Below are 27,236 nucleotides of genomic sequence, written 5' to 3'. Positions count from 1 at the left end.
ATCAGTTTTTTTTTTAACAGACACAAAAGTAGTGTCAACACTACTTTTGTGTCCGTTAAAAAAAAAAGGATTCGTTTTGATCCGTTTTTTTTTTTATAATGGAAGTCAATGAAAAAACGGATTAAAACGGATGCACACAAATGCATCCGTTTTTCATCAGTTTTTTGCAAAAAAAACGGATGAAAAAAATGGATTGCAAAAACGCAGTGTGAACCTAGCCTAAGGTAGCAGGGATTACTTGCAGATTACTGTTGGACAGTTATCAGAGACAATCCTATGTATGAATACAAAAGACGTGTAAATGCATGAGTAGCCATTGAATAAGGACCTACAATCCAGAGTTCAATAAACATAATTTGTAAAAATTCTTGGATATGCCTGTAAATTATAGTTGATTTCAGATAGAACTAAATTTCCTATGAATATATTTCAAAAGTTTATGAACAGTAAACTTGCTTCCTTATAATTGCAGAAGTAATAAATATGTCGGCTATTATACTGTATTCTATACAATTCACAAAACAGTAACATGAGAACTCTTCCGTATCATAGAAACTAGAGCCAATTCACATTTTTCCTTGTGATATTTCAATTCAGCACGTAAAAATCATTAAGAAATGGCTAATTTTATTTCTGAACCAAACAACTTTTGAAAATGTGTTGACCAGTGATCAAACCAAGGCTTTATCTTTGACCGTATTCACCAAGAGTATTTATAGAGAATCCTTCTAATTTTCTTAAAGACAAGTTTAAAAATGGTGCTTTATTCTTTAGATCTAAGATGGTACTGTATGTCTTATTAGTGTGGTGCCCTTAAAATCCTCAAACTATGCTACTATTTTAAAGGGAAACTGACAGATAGAACAAACATCCCAGACTGCTTACATGGCTATATAGCTATTTTAGTAGTGAGACTATCCATACCTAATAAAAATCTTTTATTGCTTCTCTGAAGTGTTATAGAGGCGTGGCCAGGGTACCTCAAAGCACTCTAGTGCCCTGACCACACCTTAATGACACTTCAGAGCTGTAAAAACAAAGGCTTTTTAGATGATTATAGTCTGCGACGGCTCCACTAGTCATGTAAGCCATTTGGGACGTCTTTTCAATCTGTCAGTTTTTCCTTAACCCCTAGACGACCTAGGACGTACCGGTACACCTTGGGAGTCTGTTCCCAGACGACTCTGGGAGTACAGGTACGTCCTGTGTTATGAAGCGTGCTCCGGAGGATTTTGTTAAATTATATATAAAAAAATAATAAAAAGTGATCAAAACTGCCCATCTACACAACTATGGTATTAATAAAACTTGAGATCATGGTGGAAAAAAATTACACCACATACAGCCCTGAAGGTGAAAAACTAAAACCGTTATAAGCGTCACAATAGGTGCCTTTTATTAATATTTAATTGGAAAAAAAGGATTTCATAAAAAAATATATATAACATTAGAGAATCTGTGTAACCTGCATATGGTTGTGTTCGGGCTGACCTATAGAATAATGGTATCACATCGCTGTTACCATATAGTGTATTACGTACACACAGTAACCCCCCAAACGTTACCATATTGCATTCTTTTTTTACGATTACACAAATTTATATCTTCATAAATAATATATTTGGAATTCCATCATACATGTTATGGTAAAATGAATGACGCCATTAAAAAGTACAACTATTCCTGTAAAAAACAACAAGCCCCCACATGGCCCTGCAGATAGAAAAATGAAAGTGCTAGAGCTCTTAGAAGGGGGGGAGGAAAAAATGAAAACGCAAAAATGAAAATTTGCGCAGTCCACTGGGTCATTTTGGGCTTGGTCCTCAAGGGGTTAATTGATCACTGATTGTGACTATGCTTGTTGATTTGCCTAACATATTGATTGACAAACACTGAGTTGAATGAGCTGTGACATTGCCTTCTGTGATACAGATTGGAGAATTAAAAAAAAAAAAAAAATTGTGTGCTTTGTTTTTTTTTTTAAACTTTTTATGTACTATAGACCCTGGCCTTGTTGTGGACCACCAGCGCTTGAGTCCATCTTATACATGTTAAAGGGAACTATAGGAAGGTTAGACAAATCTAACCTGCTTATAGCCCCCTAATGCGCACAGGGCGCCGAGGAGGAAGGTATGTCTCTTACCTTCCTCCTCGGGGCTGTTCCAGTTCAGTTAGTAGTAGAATCCATGGCCGAGAGCACCATTAGAAACACTGCCTGCGCCATTGCGCCGTGAATCAGCATGATGGGGGCAGGGCAGCGCTCCTAACAGTGCTCCTTGCCGTGTATTCAACTACTAACCACATGGAAACAGCACAGAGAAGGACATACCTTCCTCCTCGGCGCCCCATGTGAATTAGGGGCTTATCAGCAGGTTAGATTTATCTAACCTGCTCATAGTTCCCCTTTAAAAAATGCTAACTATGGAGGGTGAAGATCCCATGTTGCACACATCATATCATTATATATATATATATATATATATATATATATATATATATATATATATATATTGAAAACCAATTAAATCTGGATCTAAATGAAATAAATATTAATAAGAGCCATTATTGGTAGAATCACTCACTGCCATTTCTCTGTAAAATTCATATTTAAATTTCAAGGATTCATCCCTTATCTAAACGATGGGGAGCAACAAGCAGATGGGTGGGAGTATGTCCAGTGTGAATAGGAAGACAATCCAGAGAATAGGGACAATTGCCCCTAGAATAAAAAGAGCACAATGTACATACACAGCAATGTTCTTTTTATTATTTTTGGGACTTATGTGCATTGCAAAGCTCAGTGCTTTGTAAGGGTACGTTCACACTACAGAATCCTCGCGGAAACTTTAAGCAGATTCCGCCGTCAGTTATCGTTCAGTCTGTGGAAAGGGTTGAACTTTAGGCGGAGGCCACCTGGCGGAATCCACTTAAAGTTTCTGTGCAGATTCCGTAGAGTGAATGTACCCTAATGTAAGAATGCCTCCGGATGTGCATGCAACAGAAAATAAAACAGGTAAGAGCGACAGTGAAAAAGCTCTCATCTGGTAATGTTGCGCAATGGAGAAGCACAACACTCATTAAAGGGGTTATCCAGCGCTACAAAAACATGGCTACTTTTCCCCCTACTGCAATTAAGCTCCATTTACTTCAATGGAACTGAGTTTTAAAACCCCGTCCAATCTGGAGACAACAGTAGGGGGAAAGTGGCCATGTTTTTGTAGCGCTGGATAACCCCTTTAAGGCATGTAACATGGACTGCAGCCACTCCTCAGATAATTCCACATAGGCATAGACTTCAGACAAAACTCCTCCACTCCACCTTGAGGCATGTTCCCATGGCATATAACACCGGCCCATCTGTGACCCGGCCGTATTACACAACGATCGCTGTCACTAAAGACCATCCAGGTTGGTATTGCAGTAATGGCCAGATGATCTTCATTTCTGCTGAACTCGGATGCGGGCACATCCCGCACCTGTGTGCGCCCGCATCCGAATTCACCTCTGCGTGCTGGATCTGCACGCTCCATTGTGTGAACTGACAGGTTCTCTGTGGCCGCTATTAAATCATTAGCGGCTGCAGAAAACTGACATGTAATTTTTTATTGTGGCCGGATAGAATTGGCTAGAGTTTATACTATGGGGGACATTTATCAAGTGTCCGCCCGAGACGTATGCCAAGGAGAAGGTGCAAATTCGCCCTGCTCACCTGATCGGCAGGCTGGGAGAGCTTGGGGGGCATGGTGAGGCGGGGAGGAGGGTGGCCTCTTAGTGAATCCTGCCAGGGAAAAGGGACCGGGGCCTAATATAAGACTTGTAATGAACGCCGGTCTTGATAAATCTCCCCCAATGTGTATACACTCCAGCCGGGATTCCATTCAATACAATAGAACGCGTGTTTTGTATAAATCATGGACGTTGTTGCAAATTAGGCAGCGTGTCGGGGTGCGTGGAAGAGAGTGAGGGGGATGAGGAGAGGATGATGGTGGTAGTAGTTTTTGGCTTGTAGGTGGTTATGGCTCTCCTGTGCGTAGCGCTGAGCTCCAGAGTGAGGGGATGCACTGAAGGCTGTAGAGTGAGAGAATGCTGTACCTGCAGGATGGCTGAGTCTTGTGGTGCACCGCAGCCTTACTGACTGACTTGTCATGGTCTCAGGTGGGCACAAGGGCTTCCACAGGTACAGGTTACTCTCTGGTTCTTCCCTGTATTCTCTCTCTCTTCTGTGAGCTACTGCAGAGGTATCTGTAGGGGAGCTGCACCTGTGGTCGGTGGTGTAGACCTGTAGTTCCCCTGGGCCAACCCCAAATACTGTATGGCCCTTGATGGTGATGGGGTGCAGGTAGACCAGGACAACAGGGAGTCAAGGAGGGAGGCAGTGTTACAAAAACTCCTTTTCTGAAGAACTTGTAGCTGTTGTTACAGTCCTGTGGCATACAACCGTTAACACTGGCGGCCTTGACTGGGTTACTGTGCTTGTGGAGAGTCTGGTGGTGTGTGGAGAGATGATCTGCCTCAGACTTCAGCTTGTCAGTACGTGTGGGACATTGTGATCCTGTGGACCTCTTCCCTAAGGGTGCTTGAGTCTGTTTTCCTCCCTGTCAGCTAGGGATCTTTGTGCTTTAAAGGGGTAGTGCCGCGCTAAACAATTATTCACAAAATAACACACATTACAAAGTTATACAACTTTGTAATGTGTGTTATGTATGTGAATGACCCCCTTCCCTGTGTTTCCCCCCACCCATGCTAGACCCGGAAGTGTGGTGCATTATACTCACCGCATCTCGTGTCGACCCCCGTCCGTCATCCTGTGACAATGACTTAGTCTTCGTCAGGCCGGCCGAACCGCTCCATCCGTCCCTCATGCTGGCCCCCCTCTGCCGCGTCATAACTGTGCTCAGTTGCGATTGGCTGAGCACAGTTATGCTCAGCCAATCGCGGCTGAGCTGCTGATGACACGGCAGAGGGGGGTCGGCATGAGGGACGGATGGAGCGGTTCGGCGGCCTCCCAAAGACTATGTCATTGTCACAAGATGGCGGACGGGGGTCGACACAAGATGCGGTGAGTATAATGCACCACACTTCCGGGTCTAGCGTGGGTGGGGGGAAACACGGGGAAGGGGGTCATTCACATACATAAGTGGACCGGGCTTCTGGTCATTTATATACTACCCATTGTCCACCATATCTCTGCTGGCTATTGAGATTTCTCTGCTAAGCATTCAACTTTGCTATGCCCTATCTGATTCTGACCTATTGCCTGTATTCCCGACTTCTGCCTGCCTTTGTCCTTCTGCTTGACTTTTGACTCTCTGACTTTTTGTACTTTTGCTGCCCAATTGTGTTTGTTTGGCTGTCTGTGTTTTATTTGCCACTAACATGAGTGCAGGGACCATCTTCGTGGTTGTCCGCAGCCACCTAGGACAAGTAGGCAGGGACAGTCGGTGGGGACAACTGCAAAGGCTCACTGTCTGTGTTTCTCTGTCTTATCCAAGCCGGTTGCCACTGTCCAGTCTAACAAGTACCCTTTTGAGCAAGTACAGCCATGAGTCTTCTTTAGAATGATGCAACAGGTTTTCCATACCTGGACATGGGGATCCTTTGCCATTCTCCCTTGCAGATCCTCTTCAGGTCCCTCAAGTTGATTGATAAATGTTGGTGGCTGCCATTTTCAAGTCTCTCTAGAGATGCTCAATTGGGTTTAGCTCAAGGCTCTGGCTTGCCCAGTCTAGAATGGTCAGAGATCTACTGAAGCCACTACTTTGTTATTTTAGCTGTGTGCTTAGGGTCATTGTCTTGTTGGAAGATGAACTTTTGGCCCAGTCTGAGGTCCAGACCATTATGGAAGAGGTTTTCATTCAGGATATCTCTGTACTTGGCCGTATTCATCTTTCCTTCAATTGCAACCAGCCGTCCTGTCCCTGTCCCCCATAGCATGATGCTTCCACCACCACCATGCTTCACTGTTGAAATTGTATTGGGCAGGTGATGAGCAGTGCCTGGTTTTCTTCACACATGCTGCTTAGAATTAAAACCAAAAAGTTCAATCTTAATTTCATAAGACCAAAGAATCCTATTTTTAATAGTCTGGGAGTCCTTCATGTGTTTTTTTTGGTAAACTGTATATGGGCTTTCATATGTCTAGCACTAATATCTTGCTTTTGTCGGCACACTCTGCCATGAAGCCCTGACTGGTCGATATTCAATGTTGTGGAACTTTCTTCCATCTCCCTACTGCGTCTCTGGAGCTCAACCACAGTGATCTTGGGGTTCTTCTTTACCTCTCTCACCAAGGTAAAGATAAATGTGTCCAAGTACAGAGATATCCTGGATTACAGCCTCTTCCAGAGTGCTCCTGACTAGAGACGAGTGAACCTCGAGCATGCTCAAGTCTATCCGAGCCCGAGCATTCGGCATAGCGGGGGCTGCTGAAGTTGGATAAAGCTCTTAAGCTGTTTTGAAAACATTAACACATGGATACGTTTTCCACCTAGCCTTAGGGCTTTATCCAAGTTCAGCAGCCCCGCTCGGGTTCGGATAGACTCGAGCATGCTCGAGGTTCGCTCATCTCTACTCCTGACCTCAGACTGGGCCGAGGGTTCATCTTTCAACAAGACAATGGCCCTAAGCACACAGCTAAAATAACAAAGCAGTGGTTTCAGAACAACCCTGTGACCATTCTTGAATGGACCAGCCAGAACCCTGACCTAAACCCAATTGAACATATCTGGAGATACTTGAAAATGGCGTCCACCAATGTTCTCCATCCAACTTGAGGGAACTGGAGAAGATCTGCAAGGAAGAATAGCAGAGAATCCCAAAATTTAAGTGTGAAACACTTGTTGCATCATTTACAGGAAGACTCATGGCTATACTAGCTCAAAAGGGTGTTTCTACTCAATACTGAGCAAAGGATCTGAATACTTATGACCATGTGATATTTCAGTTTTTCTTGTTTAATAAATTTGGAAAAATTTCTACATTTCTGGGGTTTTTTTCTGTCAAGATGGATTGCAGAGTGCACATTAATGAACAAAAAAACAAAACAAAAAAACTTTTTTCGAATTTACCAAATGGCTGCAATGAAACAAAGAGTGAAAAATGTAAAGGGGTCTGAATACTTTCTGTACCCACTGTAAAACTAAGTGTGAGGTCCCAACCAAAATCTAACAGAGAAATGTACATTTAACATTACATACAGTATACTAATATTGATGTCCTCTTCTGAATATAGTGCCTCTGGAGCGTGCTCCTAGCGCAAGCATGTGATCCCATGGGAACAACAGCCGTGCTACATGATCAAATGATTCTAGTGTGGTTGTTTGCTGATGAATCATCATGGAAAATGTAATGAGTAGAAGTTCCACTCTAGGTGATTTAACCCTCGTAATACTGTGATCACATGGGCGCTGCTTTTACACTCATCACTACCACTGCTAGTTATGGCTCCACCAGTTATCCATTTTGTTGTCTCAAATAGGCCTGACTGCATCAGAGGTTCAGTTTGTCAGGTTTGCCAATTTTTTGGGGAAAAATTTGGGTTCTTCCGAATTGAATATTAAACAAGCTAAATTAAGGCAGCCACACTAGTGGAATTATTATTCTTCTCAAACCCAGTGTTTTAACCCCTGGGCATAAGAGTCTGTGCCACTGTGTGTCCTCCCTACATGAAAGTGAAACTAGACAAAACAAATTATGGCATCTGAGTGGCTTTGTGGTACAGGTTCTCATCAGCGAGCTGCTTACCTGGAGTCCAACCGTGCAGCAATCCTTAAGGGGTCATCTGAGGAGGATAAACTACTAATGGGGTGGCCTGAAGAAGAGGAGGAGGCCCGGCATCTATGACTGCTTAAGGGGTGGACTGAAAAAAAGAGTCATGGCCAGCTGTGTTCTCCTTGCAACCTCCTCGTCACCAGCATCCTTGTCACCACTGCACAGCTACTGGGAGGCTTTCAAGTCTGTTTGTAATGAGGAGGCACTTGCATGCCATCCACCACCATCATACTTTCAAGCTTGAAAGCCAAACTGAAGAAAGTGAGTGGATACTAGCAGTCTCAGAGAGGCCATCCAACTTGCCTGTGTGTGCATTAGTCCTAGTGAGGACATCTATCATGATTGAGTGTGCAGTAGTCCTAGAGAGGTCATCTATCATGCCTGCGCATGCAAAAGTCCAGAGAGACCTTCCATCATGCCTGTGCGTACAGAAGTCCCACCGCAGCAGTCGCCCTCTCCATCACAATAGCCTTCTGCTGCACCATTGTCCCTTTACATGTGGTTTGGCCAAATAAAGGAGCTGGAGTGGGCAATCAGAAGACATGTGAAGCACCTAGAGCCAGGTGAAGTGTGTGCTGAATGGGGTAAGGTTACCGTTACAGTAGTTTCTCAAAGTTAAAAGCTATGGATTTTTGAAAGATGTAGTACATGGCAATGCCCTGTTTGTTATCATGGCCCTGTCAAAAGGGACGAGCTCCCGGACTAAATACATAACCTGGAACCCATCGAGGAGATGGAGTACACATCCATGCATAACCTGGAACCAAGTGAGGAGATGGAGTACACATCCATGGGCCGCATGGACCGAGAGCTGCAACCACAATCCAGGTGTTTTGCTTTGTCTGTCCTCAAGCAGTTGGAGAACTGTGACCAAGGATAAAGAGTCTAGTGAATGGCACCATTTGGGCTATCATTGTTTCTACTATGTAGGCCCAATTGTTTAAAGTTTTTATGTTATTCCATGTTGGCATTATGTAACCTGGTAATTAAACCAGGTGTGTACCTGATGTTTCAGTAAAGTCACTGTTGAACAATAATATCTCATCTCCCTGTTGGCTGATTTCTACAGCACCTCACTAACACCGAGGCTGTCTTTGGGATTATATGACAGGTGACTCACAGGGGTTAACTACAGACAGGAGGATGTTAGTGGATCACTGGCACACAATAACTCTTTGTACATCAGTGATCCACCAAGGTCTACAGCCCTCCTGGGTCAAGATAAATCTGGTTACATTTAGGTGACCTGTTGTAAAACCATGTCTGGCAGCAGAATAAGTGTCATATTCAATGGCAGTTATTCTGCTGCCAGACAAGGTTTTACAACAGGCCACTTAATGTAACCTAACAGGTGTCTCACTGGGTTAACCTTTGCTGTGGAGAGAGTGCACAGATATATAAAGTGACAGGACAGGAACCATTTGGCAGCTTACACTACTACCCTCACACTATCCTTTATCTGTCCCTGATACCTAATCAACCTGCTAGAATTTATCTAAGCCTGCCTTTACACGTTATTTTTCTAGCTAATGCAAGCGTATGTGTTCAGTTCACTGTAGAGCAGTGCTTCTCAATTCCAGTCCTCAGGCCTCACCAACAGGTCATGTTTTCAGGATTTCCTTAGTATTTCACAGGTGATATAATTATACTCAGTGGATCAGTGTTTGAAAAAAATGTGTTTGTTTGCAAATCTGTAATTATTATCATTAATGTCACACCACTCTATATAAGGTAAGGGTTACTTCCTGTCAGGGAACAGAGTTAGGTAGCTCTAAACAGGAGTTAGTTCAGTTCTAGTGCTAAACTCTAGTGGTGGGATAACCGGATATTAGGACCACACTTGTCTATGTCGAGGATTTCTTCAGTCAGGGCAGTCACCCCTAAGGAAAGGAAGAGGGACTGACCCCCAGTAAAGCAAAAGTGCATTAAGCTGAAGTACTTTACTGATAGAATTTATCTAACAGCGGAAAAAGCTAGGTTCGATCGAACTCCAAACTAGCCGGACCTTCCACATTTGATTCCTGATGCCTTCCCGATCTGTGCGGAAGGAGGAGACATCCCGGGGACCACCTGGAATTCTGGGATTCAGCCTAGGTAATAGGCTGTATCCCGGAATTCCAGGCGGTCCACGGGCATTAGGAATCAAATGCGGAAGGTCAGGCTAGGTTCGAGTTGGATTGAACCTAGCTTTTTTTTGCTGTTCGATCAAGCCTATTTACTGACACTACGCTTGACTACTTGGGGAAACCTTCACTAGTTAGTTAGCTCCCCTCAGGGACTACCTCACAAGGTCTCCAAAATTGTGTTAGTCAGAGGCGTAAGAGTCCTTGTGTGCACTGTTTGGTTTTACATGTATATTACTGTACTGTAGTGGGTAAATTATACATTTTTCAATGAAACATACAGTTACAGTAGTAGTTACGGATGAGCGAACCGAACTGTAACGAACCAGATTCGTTACGAACTTTGCAAAAAGTTTGGTTTGTCACCGAACCGAACTTTGAGAAAGTTCGTAACGAATCTGGTTAAAATAACAATAACAAATAAAATCAAAGACATCTTTAAAAACTGATGCACCTCTGGAATGCATCTGGGAAAGCAGGGAAACAGTATTAGAGGAATCGGTTTTTTTAAAATAAATAAATAATAAAAAAAAAACTCGTAGGGTTCCCCCTATTTTCATAACCAGCCAGGTTAAAAACCAAGCGACAGCAGCCTGGTAACACCAGGGTGGGAAGAGCCATTGGTTTAGGCCCTCCCCAGCCTAAATATTACCAGCCTGCTGCCGCCCGGTCCAGGAGCGCCAATTTTGACGCTCCGGGACCACTGGAAACCGTCTCTTCCCAGCACCCCTGGTGGCATTGGGTACTGGGGTAATAAGGGGGGGGGGGTTAGTGTTAGCCATTTTATGCCGGCTAACACTAGGCCACGACTTAGTAATGGATTTCGTCTATTAGACGGCTTCCACTACTAAGTCTATAAAGTAAAGAAATAAAGACAAGACACAAGTTAAAAAATTTTTTTATTCAAATAACACCCCCACACCCCTCATTGGCCATTTTATAAAAAAACAACAACAAACAACCGCTGGTCATCTACGTAGTCCACGGAATCCGACGTAATCCCCAGGATACCGATATCTGAAAAACAAAAAGGGAGAAACACACAAAAAACACACAAACAGGAGCACAACACCCATCATTGTGAGCGGTGTTGTGCACCTTACAGTATGCAGCATCTTTACAGATCGCTGCATACAGTCTGGCCCCCAAGGGGTTAAGGGAGGATGTATTGTATCCCCCTTAACCCCTTGGGGGCCAGACTGATGTCAGACTGCACCCATCCCAGCAAGGAAGGGGTTAAGTGACCCCCCTTCCTTGCTGGGATGGGTGCAGTGCTGGGGAGGGGGTGGGGAGAGCTGTATACTCACCCCGATGTTGTCTCTTCGCTGGTCCGCAGCACAATGAAGTCACTGTGCTGCGGACCCACTAATTATATGTGCGCTCATGTTTGACAGCTCCATCTGACTACTGTATTAGCGGGCACGGCGATCGGACCGTGCCCGCTAATACCTGCGGTCAAGCGGCACCCGGGACCGCCGCGGTTCAGAGCGGGGTCGCCGCGCGGCCCCGCTCTGAACGTCCTTAACGGCAACAGGGCGTAAATATACGCCCTCTGTCGTTAAGGGGTTAATGGATTATTTAAAATATTTTAATATTTGAGCAGTCATGTCATTTGGGCATGTCAGTGCAGTGCAGTCATTTGGGCATGTCAGTGCAGACCAGTCACTCAGTTGACAATACCAGCTGTATGGTTGATTACATTCTGTTTTTGAGAATCTATTGCAGACTGACGATTCCTTCTTTAAATGGACGTTCACATCTTAAAGAGTGATCCTATATCCAAAGAAGAGGGAACAACAAGCTGATTGATGACCAGAATGCTTTAAGTAGGGGGAAAATCTAGAGGATGTGGAAAAAAATTGCCCCTAGAGTAAAAAAAGCATGGGGCTTCAAGGTGTTGTCAAGCTCATGGCTTGCCTATATGTTAATTAGAGATGAGCGAACCAAACTTTCTGAACAGAAATTTGTTCTTAATTTTGCAAAAAGTTTGATTCGGGAATGACCCAAATTTTTCAAAAGTTTCAATACTGAAGTTTGTCCAAAATGTCAAAAGCATGGGTGCAAAGGGTTATCCAAAATCCGTGCAAAACACCACCCTCTGCAATGTCACTATTTCTCCTTCACTATATTTATATAATATAATTATTTATATAGTGGAGCAAATCAGCTCCTGTACAGTGAACTGAACACATACATTTCTAGCTAAAGAGAGATAGGAAAAAAGGGTTAGGGAAGTTTGATTAGGTATCAGGGACAGATACAGGATAGTGTGAAGATAGTAATGTAAGCTGTGTAGCTTTCTAATGATTCCTGTCCGGTCACATTGTCAGTAAACACTGTCCACAGCTCTTCTAGGTGAAGTTTACCCAGTTACCTCAGGTGGCCTGTTTTAAAACCATGTCTGGCAGCAGCATTAATGTTATTGGAAATGGTGACACTGTGTTAACTTGACATGGCATACATGGCATGGCATACAATCAGCCACTGATTAACTAAGACTCCTGCAGTTTTTGCTCTGCCAATCACGTAAAGTTATTGGCAGCAATTTCACGTAAAGTTAAATGAGTGACAATCAGGTAAAGTAACAGGAGTGATGATTACCGTATTTTCTGGCATATAAAACAACTTTTTAACCTCGAAAAAATCTTCTTAGAAGTTGGGGGTGTCTTATACGCCGGGTATGGTTGCCCCATACGGCGGGGGGAGCTCAAAAATGGCCCCATCCCCACTGTATGGGGTGACTACTATAAACAAACAAACAGTTAACTCTCTTGGGACCTGTTCCCGCCATTGGCGCGCCTCCTGTCTTGTCCTGATGTACACTGCCTGTGTCGGGGATCCCCGAAGTTCTTCCTAGCAGCTGAGTGTCTCATCGGAGACACTCGGCTGCAGGAGAGCTTAGGGAGAATGACAGGGGCTCCGGAAGTACCCCTGCATATATAAGGCAAACCCCTGATGATTTTCTTAAAAGTCAGGGGTCGTCTTATACACCAATATCTGGTACACTTACAAGGGCAATGAACAGTAACAGCGGTGATAATAGGACTTTCAGATACAGCAGCAGAGGATAGAGGAGACGATTATTTATAGTAAAAGGAGACTTGGACAACAATTAGATGGGACAACAACAGGGGATAGCTCCCCACACCGTAACGCACCACCCACTTGACAGTCTCATCAAATGACATATACCGAAAACAAATCCTGCCCAATCCCATTATTAACAGAGGCCCCCTTAGGATACGACAAATGGTGGATAAGGCGAAATTTATTCACTTCCTTCTTAGGCACCACCCCCAACGGACACACCCGCAAATCCACCATAGGGGGGTCCGGTCCACAAACGGACCCGCCATCCGCCCCAAAGCCACCTCCTTGGACAACTTTTCAGACACTACGTCAGGATGCTCCAATGCGGACCGCAAATTCCTAACCGGAAACCCCCCAACCCCCAACACACACGGAATCCGAAAACCAGCTTCAAACCCTTCCTCCAACAAGGCCGCAGCTGCCCTGTCCGGGTTATCATTTAGAAACCGGCGCATTTTTTCCAGCCACACCGGTGTCTGCCCCTTTTCCCCGAGCCATCTCCCCCACTGCGCTGCCGCCCTTTAAAACACCGGGCCTGCTCGTCATAGCGCAGCCACTATGTACACCCTATAAGCCTCCCCAATAGTGTCCATATAACAGAACAACGCCGAACAATTTTCCAGCGCCTTCTTCCCCACTATACTAGCCAAAATGGCGAACGTTCGTGGTATCAGCCTGTAACGCTGCTTCTCCTCCTTTTCCGTTTTATCATCCACCGCCTTGCCCTTGTCCAGATTAAATTTCTCAAGTGGGAGTAGCGAAAAAATTTCCAATACTCCCCCTTCCATTTTTTCCACCTCACCTCCTGCTTAAGGTGGGCCCCCAAGGGGCCCTCATAGCAGACGTACACCTCCCCTCTAGCAGCATCATCCAACCGAACCACTTCCCCCTCAGTATCAGCTGCCTTCTCAGTACCAGCCCCATGGCTGTCCCCCCCGAGACACCGCCAAATGGGCCCACCAGACCCACTTTGCTGCTCAGGCACCCTCAAGCAGCCACGAGCGTCCCCACTGCAGCCTGTCCCCCATCACCGGTGGGGCATCCCCAACATTAGGGGAGGGCCCCAGCTACCCCCGCTGTCAGCAACCCCTGGCACCTCCAGCCCCCTACTCACTGCCCCAGACCCCTGCACCACCTGAAGCCCCCCCCCCAATCTGCCCAGCATGTTCAAGGAGCACACTTCCCAGTTCCAGCCCCGGACCCCCTCTGAGCCCAGACACCAAATCCTTCAACCTCACCAACAATTCCGACATCTGCTGCACCACTGCTAGCCCCTGCGCTCCCCCTGCAGACTACTCAGCCCTGGATGTAACGCAAGCACTGTCTCACCTAGCTGCCTGGGTACAGCTGTCCCAGCAGCCAAAGGAAGGCGACTCCTCCCCCCATCGTGGGCCGCCTCTGCACACCGGGAGCAGCAGACCGACCGGCAGAGAGGCTCGGAGGGTCCCTGGAGGGGTTTCCCAATTGGCGCCGGGCCCGAAGGGTCTCATCCGGACTCAAGCGCGCAGGAGGCCGGGTCCTCCTCGGCTGTCTCCTAACTGGAAAGACCATAGCCGTGGTCTCCCCTGACCCCTGCTGCAGGCTCCGAACTTGCTTCTACAGCCACTGATGCCCTCTCTCCTCTGCCATTCTCCTTAGCTGCTCCAGAATCACAGACGACTCCATACCCACAGATACAGGTGAGCTAGCCAGCAAGATTCCACTTCAGCAAGGTTTTACAGAAAGTGGCTTTCCACTTCCTCATGTAACCCCCTAATATAGCTTTCTCCCCCCCCCCCCCCCCCCAAGCTCCACAGACCTTTCCACCAATCCTCGCCCAGCTCCCCTCCCCTGTCCCCTGTCTGCCCTTGCTGCCCTCTCTATGACCCCTCTGTACTGGTTGCTGGTCCCTCCAAACCCTGTCATGTCAGCTTCCCCTTAGGCTAAAGCCCTAGTACAGCCTCTCTTACCCCTAAAGGGCGGGTTCACACTACGGAATTCTCGCGGACAATGTCCTCAGAATTCCGTCAGCTGTCCGTCCGCACATCTGGGCACCTTTCCGCCGGCCCCTTAGATACCATTCTATGGGCCGGCGTATTCCGTAGTGTGAACCCGCCCAAAGGGTATGTGCACACTGAGGAAAAGGTGAAGAATTAGGTGAAGAGGAATTTCAGCTCAAAATTCCTCCCGTAAAATATGTACAGAGCAAAGTCCCATTGTGTTTAATGGGTTTTCTGCTCTGTTGTTCACACTGCAGAATTTCAGAGCAGAATTTTCTGCCGCAGATCTGCTAGAGGAATCCTATAGAAGTCAATGGGGGGCTTAAATTCTGCTTGAATTCTGTCTGAAAACTTTCTGCTTCAATTCCTCGAGAATTGCTCAGTGTGCATATACCCTTGAAGAGGAATTTCAAGCAGAAATCTTCAAGCAGAAATTCCTCGTCTTTTGATCCAGTCCTCAGGCCTCACCAACAGGTCATGTTTTGAGGATATCCCATACAAAGATCACCTGTGATAATACCGGATGCACTGACTACAATTATATCACCTGTTAAATACTGAGGAAATCCTCAAAACATGACCTGTTGGTGAGGCCTGAGGACTGGAATTGAGAAGCACTGTGCTAGAGGAATCCTATAGAAGTCAATGGGGGCTTAAATTCTGCTTGAATTCTGCTTGCATTCCGCTTGAATTCCACTGGAAGGGCGGGTTCACACTACGGAATTCTCGCGGACAATGTCCGCGGAATTCCGTCAGCTGTCCGCCCGCACATCTGGGCGCCTTTCCGCCGGCCCCATAGACACCATTCTATGGGCCGGCGTATTCCGCTATACGCTGAAAGAAGTGTCATGTCACTTCTTTCAGCGGATCGCGGAATACGCCGACCCATAGAATGGTGTCTATGGAGCTGGCGGAAAAGCGCGTGCCCGTGCGGGCGAACAGCTGACGGAATTCCGCGGACATTGTCCGCGAGAATTCCGCTCTTATTCAGCTCCTATTCTGCTCGGAACAGAATAGAAGAGGGATTTCAAGCAGAAATTGCTCGTCTTTTGCTCAGTGTGCATGAGCCCGTATTCCGCTCAAATTCTTCTCGAATTCTGCAAGAGCTGAAAAGGCAAGGAATTTCGAGCAGAAAACTTTCTGCTTCAATCTCTCGAGAATTGCTCAGTGTGCATATACCCATAGGCCCCGTTCACACTGACATGTCACTTCTTTGAGCGGAGAGTGGCGGCTGCGGAAGAGCGCACGCTCTCTCATTCTTTCAAAGCAGCACACTGAGCCCGGTGGGATTCCGCGGCGAAGAGGTCCAACGTTCTTGCTCAGTGTGAACAGGGCCATAGGCAGTGGCCGAGTCAGTGCAGCTCACAGTCAATTCTGCCATCAATTTCTTTAGAAACCATTACAGACTGACAAATAGACAAGTTTCTGAGATTTTTTCCCCATTGTTATGTTTACATTAAAACAGATTTGCTTCTTTTAACACTTGAATCTATCATAAGACATTTTCCCATGACTGTCTCATGAAGTCAGTATCTCCTAATGTGATCAGTAAATGTTCCCCATCATGCTTTGTATATTAATTCCTTGGGATTATAAAAAGACCATGAGCCCCGGTGTAGAGGCAATCACCCCCTCTGCTATACAAGATTACAAGATGGCTTGCAGCACCCATAAGCACTATCCTGTACATGGCTATGATTCCAGACAACACTTGGAGTGTTATTTCTCAGAAAGACCTAAAAATATCTTCATAGATGATATCTTGATATTTCCCATTGAATGTCTTACAAAAATCTTCAAAGAGGGTATGTACTGTATATTGAATTGTTGCCTATTTGGTTTTAAACAATTGCAACCAACTGAATACTAATAGGGCAAACTTTTCCTTGGTGACAACCCCCCCCCCCTCCTGTCACCAGAGGAAAGCCTTTATTTTTGAATGTGATAAGAATGCATGGGGTTGGGGTTAAGGAAAGTCATTGATTTCTCCTCTGTGAGGGTAAAACAGGTGGAAATTCCAAGCGGAACCCCTGCCACGCACTCCTCTCAGAATCCTGCCTACCTCGGTGTCTCAATGTAATGTGTTGACATGTCAATTCTTTGAGTGGAGAGCCCCAGAGAACAGAAGCGTGCAACACATTACATTAAGACACTGAGGCAGGTGGGATTCTGAGCGGAGTCCGTGGCAGGGGTCCACACTAGGCTGGGTCCACACTAGGTTTTTGCAATCCGTTTTTTTTTTTTGCCAAAAAAAACGGATGAAAAAAACATAGTGTGAACCCAGCCTTACCCTAATAACCAGAAATGTATTGTGAGTAATTGAGGGCATCTAAAATCTAAAGTTGCACTTACTGTTATATCTACTGCTATGTGCCAATTTGTGATTAACCAGTTTGTGCCAATGCCACTGTGTGGCCTCTTTTAGCTATAAGGCTACTGTATGTTCACACAATGTACTATTTTTGAAAAGATTGTCAGTTGTTTTCCATTAAAGGGGTAGTGCGGCGTTTAACATTTATTCCCTAAATAACACACATTACAAAGTTATACAACTTTGTATTGTGTGTTATTTAACTGACTGGCCCCCTTCCCCATGTTCCCCCCCACTCCGGAAGTGTGACACATTATACTTACTGAATTGCTGTCGACCCCGGCCGGCCTCCCGAAGACGACATCGACGACCCAAGATGGCGGCACAGTTATGCTCAGCCAATCACGGCTGAGCAGCTGATGAAATGGCAGAGGGGGGCCGGCATGAGGGACAGCTGGGACGGTTCGGCCAGCCTCCCAAAGATGACGTCCTTGACCCAAGATGGCGGCTGGGGTCGGTGAGTATAATGCACCACTCTTCCGGGGTGGGGGGCACACGGGGAAAGGGGCCATTCACTTAAATAATAAACATTACAAAGTTGTAAAGTTGAATTGTGGGCAATGTTGGGTGTGCCCACAATTCAATTGTAAAAAGATAATGTTTCTGCAGCCAATACCTTCTGGCTTTCGGTACTATAACACTGTCTGTTGCTATGCAATGGACAGTTTTATAAGTAGTGTGAACACAGCCTTATGCATATCATTGCACTATGAAAAGAACTGCTGTTGTTTTAATGGACTTCAATTAACCATTGGCTACAAGGTAAAGTACAACCATACATAATATACATGTCTAATGCCCCCCCCCCCCCACACACACAGATGTACATGTATGCTTCTTTAGGCTATGTGCACACTTAGTATGAGACCGGCCGTTCCGTAACCCGGCCGAGTCACGGAACGACTGGTCTCAGAAAAGATCATCCTGGCCGGTACCGGCCAGATGATCTTTAGCGCAGCAGAGTTCAGATGCTGGCACATTAGTGCACGCCCGCATCAAAACTCTCCACTGCACACTATGAAGCATGCGGCCGGAGCCGCTCGCTCAACTGTGTGCACTGACAGGGTTTTCTGCGGCCGCTATTCAATGAATAGCGGCCGCAGAAAACTGACATCACCATTTTCTATGGCACCGCTAGGGATTAAGGCTGGAGTTTTTACAATATGCATACACTCCGGCCGGGATTCCCTCGGCCTGCAGCACGACATAATTTTCATACCAATCACGGCCGTTGCAACAGTGGCTGTGATTAGTACGGAACTTACATTGTGTGAACATGGAACAGCTATATAGTCTAGGATCAAAACAATATTTATCTTCCTCGTATATGTTCTCTAATCCCCCATATGATCAAACTCCACCAAAACCGAAAAGAGAAACCCACAAAAATAGTAAAAACTACATGGATCCTTGCTTAGTTCATAGAAAATATCAGGTTTATTATATCAATCACAGAAAAGACAACATATAAAAACAAGACAGGGGGAGGTGGGAGACCAAGTTGTTGGGACAAGATATTTAAAGTACCAGTGCATCCATATCAATAATATTGTAAACCATATGTAGACGTTCGTGCAGCATAAGGTGCAAGGAAATAAAGTGCAAGTGCCTGCTGCTACAGTACGCTGATCGGAACAATGCATATACCAACTCCACACTGGAGTAAGAGGTGGGTGGCCAGTGGACTGGGACCTGTATTACATATCGGTAATAGTATCTCGCATTCGTACATATTTGTTGGTATATGCATTGTTCCGAAGTGAGCTGAGAAGCTGAGCTCACTTTGAATATATGCCGCCAGTTCCTCACTGTTAATGACGGGCCACCGCGATCACGCCGCAGCCCTCCAGTGCAGTGCCGCGATCACGACTCCTTCATCAATGACAGGAGCTGCTCTCCTGTCACTGACCAATCGGGACGCCCGCAGTATAACTGCGGGGGTTACGATCATTCTATCTGACTGATGGAGGTCCCTTACCTTATACCCGGCAATTGGATTGGCGATCAATGTATAGAGTCTGCACCCAATATGTATGTATCCTAAGGGGACATAAAAAGTGTTTAAAAAATAAATAAATACAAACGTTTTAAAAAATCACCTCCCTTTCCTATTTTATAAATAAAACACATAAAAATAAATAAATAAATATACATATTGTATATTGTAGCGTGCATAATCATCTGATATCTTAAAATAAATCAATATTGTTCCCGCATGGTGAACTGCGTAAACAAAGAGCGGTAAAAAAAATTGCCAGGTTTGATCATTTTTATTACATTTATTTAAAATAAAATGAATAAAAATTGATTAATTATGTCTCATCTGCACAAATATGGTATTAATAAAAACTAGAGATCATGGCGCAATAAATGAGCCAAGGGCCATTGTAATCCCACCTATTTGCTAAAAATTTTACTGGTAAAATTAATGGTAAAACATTAGAAAAGCTATATAAAATGCATATTGCTGGGTTAAGGCTGACCTATAGAATAAAGATAAAATGTCGGTTTTACTGTAAAGTGCATTACATAAACACGGAACCCTCCCGCAATTTGCAGAATTGTATTTTTTTTCCACAATTTCACCCCATAAATGATATTTTGGGGGTTCCATCATACATAGTATGGTAGATCAAAAGGTGCCAATACAAAGTGCACCTGTTCCTGAAAAAGTAAGCCCTTACACGGCCCTGTAGCTGGAAAAATAAAAGAGTTATGGCTCTTAGAAGGTGAGGAGGAAAAAACCAAAACGCTAAATTGAAAATTGTCCCGGTCTTTAAAGAGGATGTACCATCAGGTACATCTTCTTTAATCTGACCCAGGGATAGAACGGCGCCATCACGGGGAAGCCGGTGCAGCAGTCCGTTTTTTTTTTTAACCGCGGCCCGGTTTCCATTTACGACGCCGTTCTATGCACTGGTACTGGGCCGGGGCTGAAGCACAGAAGGTGGGCTGGCCCACCCTAAGTGGGCGGAATCCCCCGCCCCTCTATGACGGGCTCTATTGATTCTAATGAAGCCACGTCATAGAGGGGAGGGAATTCCTTCCCACTGGGGGCGGGCCAGCCCGCCTCCTCTGCTTCATCCCTGGCCCGGTACCCGTGCATAGAACGGCGCCGTACATGGGAACCGAGCTGCGGTTCAAAAAACGGATCGTGGCACCGGCTTCCCCGTGACGGCGACGTTCTATCCCTGAGTCAGATTAAGGAGGATATACCAGTAGGTACATTTTCTTTAAGGCCATTTTGAGCTCTTTCCATAAAGGGTCAAAGTGTCACAGTCGTTATAACTTTCAAAATCTAAATCAACAGTAGATGTGATATAAGGCAAGTTTGCAATATAGACTATTTTTTTTCTTCTTTTTTTGTTTTCTTATCATGCTGTAAAACAAAGCTGATTGAAACTGTCGGTACTGCCAGCCACAGAAATGGGGAAAATGACCCAAGGGCGGTGTATCCTGTGTGTATAGGTGCTGGTGCAATCACAAGTCTCTTGCAAAACAGGATAATAAGGTAACGAGTGACTTCTGAGATACAGAATTAAGTTCACTGAGTCTGTGCTGAGAGCTGCTCTCGTGCTGAGGTAGGATAGAAGAGTTCTGGTTCATTTGAGTGCTGAGTAGAAGAGAAGAGTTCAGAGGAGCAGAGAGGAGTTTGTCGGGAGAGCCCCAACCCAGTTTAGTAATGTGCTTTGTCGGAACTTGTGAGAAGAAATACCTGAAGAAGAAATAGTTGAGAGAAAAATACATGTGCCTGTGTGTCGACCTGAGTGTCGCCAAACCACCTTCTGCCCTGCAGTGTTGGGTTACCAGTCCTACGAGGGTAACACAAGCTCCAGTCTTGGTTACTTGAGTTGAGCTAAGTGTCCAAGCATTTCCTGGTGTCACCTTCGCTGCAAAATAAAGTACATAGGCCTTGGATATGGATGCTTTGCTCTATCCGGATCAGTTCCTCTGTCAGTTCACCCTGCTCTTTTAAGAGAGGTTCAAGGCATGGGCTGGGGTGATCTCTGACATGTCCTCTTTAGCTGTTTAGCACTGCATCTTGTCTGTAAGTGTAGGTTTTAGAAAGAAAGTCTCTGCATTCTCCATACGTGTGTCCATTACTACCACAGCTAGACTACACTGCACTGTTCACTAGGGGTTGTGCGTTGTATGTATAGAGTACGGGGATAGGTAGAAAAAGAACAGCATCTCTCATTGGCTGGCACAGACCATGTGGTACAAAAACAGAAACCCTCTAATGACTACAGCTGTGCAATATATAACGGAACCTGAACATAACAGTGTAAAACTAGAGAATGCAAGTTCATTACCACGGAAGAGATACATTTGCGACAAGTGCCTGAAGCACCTAACTGTGGGACATCACACCTGAACTTGGGACAAGAGTGGTGTTGTCTCTGGAAGAAAGTGTTTTTTATGCTGAATAACCCCTTTAAAGGCTTAGGACTTAGAAGATTTATTACTTTTACCAGAAGGACAATTTTCCCCAAAATCTTTTTATTTTTTATAAATATGCTAATTGGATGATTTGGGCACTGTGAGAAGGTACTATGGCCTCTTTGTCTAGATACTCCAGATCCCCTCCCTCTTTATAAATATTCAGGCAGTGCTCTGCAATGACGTAACTCCAGTCACTTATCACTGCAGAGAGTCAGATGAATATTCATGATGAGGGCCAAGCAGGCGGATTGTTGCTCTGAGGGCTGTAGTACTGCCCTGGGCGCACAGATCCTCATATTAAGCACATATTAAAAAAACAAAAGATTTTTGGAAAATGGTGCTGATGATGAAAGTAAGAGAAGAAAATCTTTTTTTATTAGCATCTCCCCTTATGGGAATATAACTGCTGATCTTTGTCTTTATTACATGGGGCAATATTCAGCGGATAATCACTCTGTATAATAGTGACTTTACTTACCTCTTTTCTGTCTGCTTCTCTGCCTTAGGCAGTAGCAGAGTGGCGATGCCGTGCAGCAGGGGCGTAGCTAATGTCTCTTGGGCCCTGGTGCAAGAGGTCAACTTGCCCCCCCCTCCCTTCCAAGTGATGCTATTGATAGATAGATAAAATCTCAAGACTGATATTACCAATACCACCAGTATATAGGAAATATTATCACCACAGATATTACCACCATACTGTTACTGACCAAATTCTGTATAGTGAGACCAATATTGCCAATAATACCAGTATACCAGTAAGGGGCAAATATTACCGCCATACCACAACCGCTACCATATTGTTACTGACCAAAACCTGTATACTAAGATCAATAAAACACAGTACCAGATTACAAGTAACAAATACCACCACATACTGACTAACCCCACCACATACTAACCCCACCACTGCTACTGACTAATACCACCACATACTGACTAACACCACCACTGATACTGATTAATACCATCACATACTAACACCACCGCTGCTACTGACTAATACCACCACATACTGACTAACACTGCAGCTGTTACTGAATAATACCACCACATACTGACTAACACCACCACTGCTAATGACTAATACCACCACATACCAACCCTACTACTGCTACTGACTAATACCACCACATACTGCCTAACACCACCACTGCTACTGACTAATATCACCACATACTAACAACACCGCTGCTACTGACTAATACCACCACATACTGACTAACACCACCACTGCTACTGACTAATACCACAACATACCAACACCACCGCTGCGACTGACTAATACCACCACATACTGACTAACACCGCAGCTGTACAAAGATCACTATCACATACAATCTCATACAGTCATATAGAGGAAGCCCCAGCTCTACACAGACTCTTTATACCATATACATTACAGTGCACATAGATTTAGTGATTCACAGGGGGACGTCTTCTCTGATCAGAGTTCTTCCCTTTTCATCGTCTTCTCCATCTGCCCTGGGCCATTAAGAGAACTTCTCCGAGTCACAGATCCACAGAATCTGCCAAACAAATATACACTGGCACCATCCTCTGGCACCATCCTCACTCTGGCACCATCCTCATCTCTCTACAAACTGCACTTCTGTAATGGCCCCTTTACGCCCTCATTTAGTGGGTAGGCTGACTCTATGTGACCCCCGTATAGTATATGCCACTCTCTGTGTGGTCCACTATAGTACATGCCCTATTGTATACACCCCCGTGGAGTCCCCCTTATAGATGGCCCCTCAATGTTTCCCCCTTATAGATGGCCCCGCATGTGTTATCTCCCTTATAGATGGCCCCCATGTGTCCCCCTTTATAGATGGCCCCCATGTATCCCCCCTTATAGATGGCCCCCTGTTAGCCCCCATGTAATCCCCCTTTATAGATGGCCCCCAAGTTTTCCCCTTATAGATGCCCCCCAGGCAATACCCCTTATAGATGGCCCCCTCAGGTAATACTCCTTCTAGATGCCCCCCCAGGTAATACCCCTTATAGATGCCCCCCCAGGTAATACCCCTTATAGATGCCCCCCCCAGATAATACCCCTTAAAGATGGCCCCCCTAGGTAATACCCCTTATAGATGGCCCCCCTAGGTAATAATCCTTATAGATGCCCCCCAGGTAATACCCCTTATAGATGGCCCCCAAGGTAATACCCCTTATAGATGGCCCCCCAGGTAATACCCCTTATACTTTATATGGCCCCCCCAGGTAATACCCTTAATAGATGCCCCCCCCAGGTAATACCCCTTATAGATGCCCCCCAGGTAATACCCCTTATAGATGCCCCCCCCAGGTAATACCCCTTCTAGATGGCCCTCAGTCTGTGCAAAAAAAGTACTTCCCCGGCGCACACTGACCTTACTAATGTTTGTGCTGGCGGGGACGGGACAGATCCGGGGAGCCGGGAGCCGCGCGTTAGTCGGGGGCCTGTCCCAGCCTCCCTCTTGTGATCGCAAGAAAAATCCTGCTTGCGGTCACAAGAGGGAATGGGAGGGAGCAGTGCGGTGGCAAGGTAGTGGCCCTTGGTAGTGGCCCGGTAGCTACGTCACTGCTGTGCAGTGGTATAGCATTGATAAGTAGAAGCAATTAAAAAATGTTTATACAGCCCCCTTACTTTTTATTGAAAAAACAATGTTTCCATTTGTTCCTTGAAGTAATAAGAGATAATATCTTAGATGCTTCAAAATTGAATTTTTATTTTTTTATATATTTTTTTTCTGCAGGTCGTATTAAAGGAGATGTCCTGATTGACCTCAGTGCCGGTTCCCTGGTCCATCATCTGTATTCAGCCTGTGAGTTTTTCAAACACATCATAGTGCTGAAGGTCAGAGACAGATGCATCATGGAGCTGAAGAGATGGCTGGACTCACGGACAGGAGCGTTTAACTGGGGACATGCCACAAAACATCATGTAGAGATAGAAGAAAAGAGGTGAAGTATTTGAGCAGATAATTTACCTTTAGAATCGATTTGCTCATCTCTAGCCCTGTATAATAGTTATTTCTGTTGGAAAGCCAAAGTATAGGTTGGTGCTTTGTAACCCAGCCTTAAACTCAACTTTTTTTCTACCAGTACTTGAAGTCAACGTTCAATGGTAGTTACTGAGCTTACATACCACCCTACTGATGTTCATTTTCCCCCATTTCTTATAGTGCCCAGGTAGAGGAAAAAGAAAAAAAAGTGAGAGAAGCCGCTCAGCATATAGTGAAATGTCACCCGGGAAAAGAGAATATGACGGATCCAATAGTCTTACCACCAGCTGATTGTGTCGTCAGTGTTTTGCTCCTAGATAAGTCCAGCAAGGACCAAGATGATTACATCAGATATCTAAAGAAAATTTCAAAGTTGCTGAAACCTGGAGGACACCTCATATTAATAGGGTGTTTAGAGATGACATATTACACTGTAGGGAAAGACAAGTTCCATGCTTTTACATATGATGAGGAATTTGTTAGGAAAGCTCTAGCTGGAGAAGGTTTTATTATTGATGACTTTCAGACTAAGGAGAGAACAAATGTGAGTGACCTTATTGACTATAAGTCTGTCATGTTCATTGCAACCCATAAGAGGGAATAAGGAGTGTAATTCTTTCCAGTCTGACACAGTGCTCTCTGCTGCCACCTCTGTCCATGACAGGAACTGTCTAGAGCAGTAGCAAATCTCCATAGAAAATCTTTCCTGCTCTGGACAGAGGTGGCAGCAGAGAGCAATGTGTCAGACTGGAAAGAATACACCACTTCCTGCAGGACATACAGCAGCTGATAAGTACTCAAAGATTAACATTTTTAAATAAAATTAAATTACTAAATTAGCAGAGGAACCCCTTTAAGCAATATTTGGCCTCTGTTCTTGCAATTGTTCGATGTCTTAGACCCCCAACAATTAGCTTATTTCCGCCCATCTTGTGGTAAAGAATTTAATTAATTTTGGGATAACGCCTTACAGCGGCACTATCAGCAGTTAGACAAATCTAACCTGCTGATAGCCCCCTATTACGAAGAGGAGGGTATGTCTCTTACCTTCCTCCTCTTCGCCATTCCTATGCAATTAGTAGTTGAAGTCCCCGTTAGGAGCACTGACCCACCTCTATGGCGTCGATCCGGCGTGCCCGCTTCATGGATTGTCATTAGCAAGCGAGGGCCACCTTGGCACGATGGGGGTGGGACATTGCTCCTAACAGTGCTTTGGGCCGTGGATTCAACTACTAACTGCATGGGAACCGCGCTGAGGAGGAAGGTAAGAGACATACCTTCCTCCTCGGCAGCCCATGTGCATTAGGGGGCTATCAGCTGGTTAGTTTCATTTTACCTGCTGACAGTTTCCCTTTGAAGTTTACATGTCTAGGGTTTAAAAGTAAATCTTGACACTATGGTTGAAAAATCAGACTAAGGCTTTGGTGATGGCTATATTCACTAAGATTATTTATAGAGAGTCCTTCTAAATTGCTTAAATAAACACTTTAGATCCAAGATGGTGTCTTTCATTAGTGCTGTGCTTTTAAAATGCTCAAACTATGATACTATTTTAAAGGGAAATTGACAAATAGATAAGATGTCCTAAACTGCTTACATGGCTACGTAGCTATTTTAGCAATGAGACTATCTATCCCTTTATTGTAGTTGTTTGAGGCTGCAATCACCTAAAAAGGCTTTTCTGGCTGTTCTCAAGTGCCCTGGCCACACCTCTTTGACACTTATAAGCTGCAATAAAAACACTTGGCTACACTAGAGGGATGGGTAGTCTCACTGCGTATATAGCTATGTAGCTTTGTGAGACATTTTCATGATCATGAAGCTGGGTTCACACTATGTATATTTGAGGCTGTATTTGTGAGGCTGTATAGCAACCAAAACCAAGAGTGGATTGAAAACACAGAAAGGCTCTGTTCACATAATGTTGAAATTGAGTGGATGGCCGGCATTTAATGGCAAATATTTGCTGTTATTTTAAAACAACGGCTGTGGTATTGAAATAATGGCCGTTATTTACTGTTATATGGCGGCCATCCACTCAATTTCAACATTGTGTGAACAGATCCTTTCTGTCTTTTCAATCCACTCCTGGTTTTGGTTGCTATGAGGACCTGACATGAGGACCAAATACAGCCTCAAATATACATAGTGTGAACCCAGTTAATCTGTAATTTTCCCCTTCCCCTAACTGATCACTGTCTTATTATCGATAGACTTGTTGCTTAACATATTACCTGATAAAAGCTCAGTTAAGTCAGCTGAAATGTTGCTTTCCGCGATGCATATGGGTGAATAATAATTAAAAAGTTTTCACTTATTGTGTTGGCATCTTTTATGTATATGCAAAAAACTCTTGGTGTGGACGGCCAGCACCTGAACCAAATATAGAACAAAGTGCCAAATATGGAGGGCAAGGGTTACATTTTGCGCAAATCAAGTCACAATATTTACAAAACAAAACACTAATTACAAA

The 27,236-nt window shown here is 44.8% G+C and overlaps 1 protein-coding gene across 1 annotated transcript; it reads left to right on the top strand.

The window, feature by feature from the left end:
* Window positions 1–16,604: 16,604 nt before the first annotated feature.
* LOC138769104 (nicotinamide N-methyltransferase-like) lies at window positions 16,605–26,290 on the top strand. The gene is made up of 3 exons (XM_069947328.1): window positions 16,605–16,767; window positions 24,515–24,722; window positions 24,944–26,290. Exons 1-3 carry the CDS (start codon window positions 16,617–16,619, stop codon window positions 25,365–25,367), a joined length of 783 nt encoding a protein of 260 aa, XP_069803429.1. The 5' UTR covers window positions 16,605–16,616; the 3' UTR covers window positions 25,368–26,290.
* Window positions 26,291–27,236: the final 946 nt, after the last annotated feature.

This window comes from Dendropsophus ebraccatus, chromosome 12, assembly GCF_027789765.1.
Source record: "Dendropsophus ebraccatus isolate aDenEbr1 chromosome 12, aDenEbr1.pat, whole genome shotgun sequence".
Taxonomy (NCBI): Eukaryota; Metazoa; Chordata; class Amphibia; order Anura; family Hylidae; genus Dendropsophus; species Dendropsophus ebraccatus.
This window is presented reverse-complemented; position numbering and strand designations above follow the sequence as displayed.

What these genes read in the sequence shown, in the direction of transcription:
- LOC138769104 (XM_069947328.1), top strand. Translation starts at nt 16,617, where the DNA reads ATGGCTTGCAGCACCCATAAGCACTATCCTGTACATGGCTATGATTCC. An exon ending in TACAAAAATCTTCAAAGAGG is followed by an intron (nt 16,768 to 24,514) that starts GTATGTACTGTA and finishes TTTTTTCTGCAG; the next exon opens with GTCGTATTAAAGGAGATGTC. An exon ending in GTAGAGATAGAAGAAAAGAG is followed by an intron (nt 24,723 to 24,943) that starts GTGAAGTATTTG and finishes CATTTCTTATAG; the next exon opens with TGCCCAGGTAGAGGAAAAAG.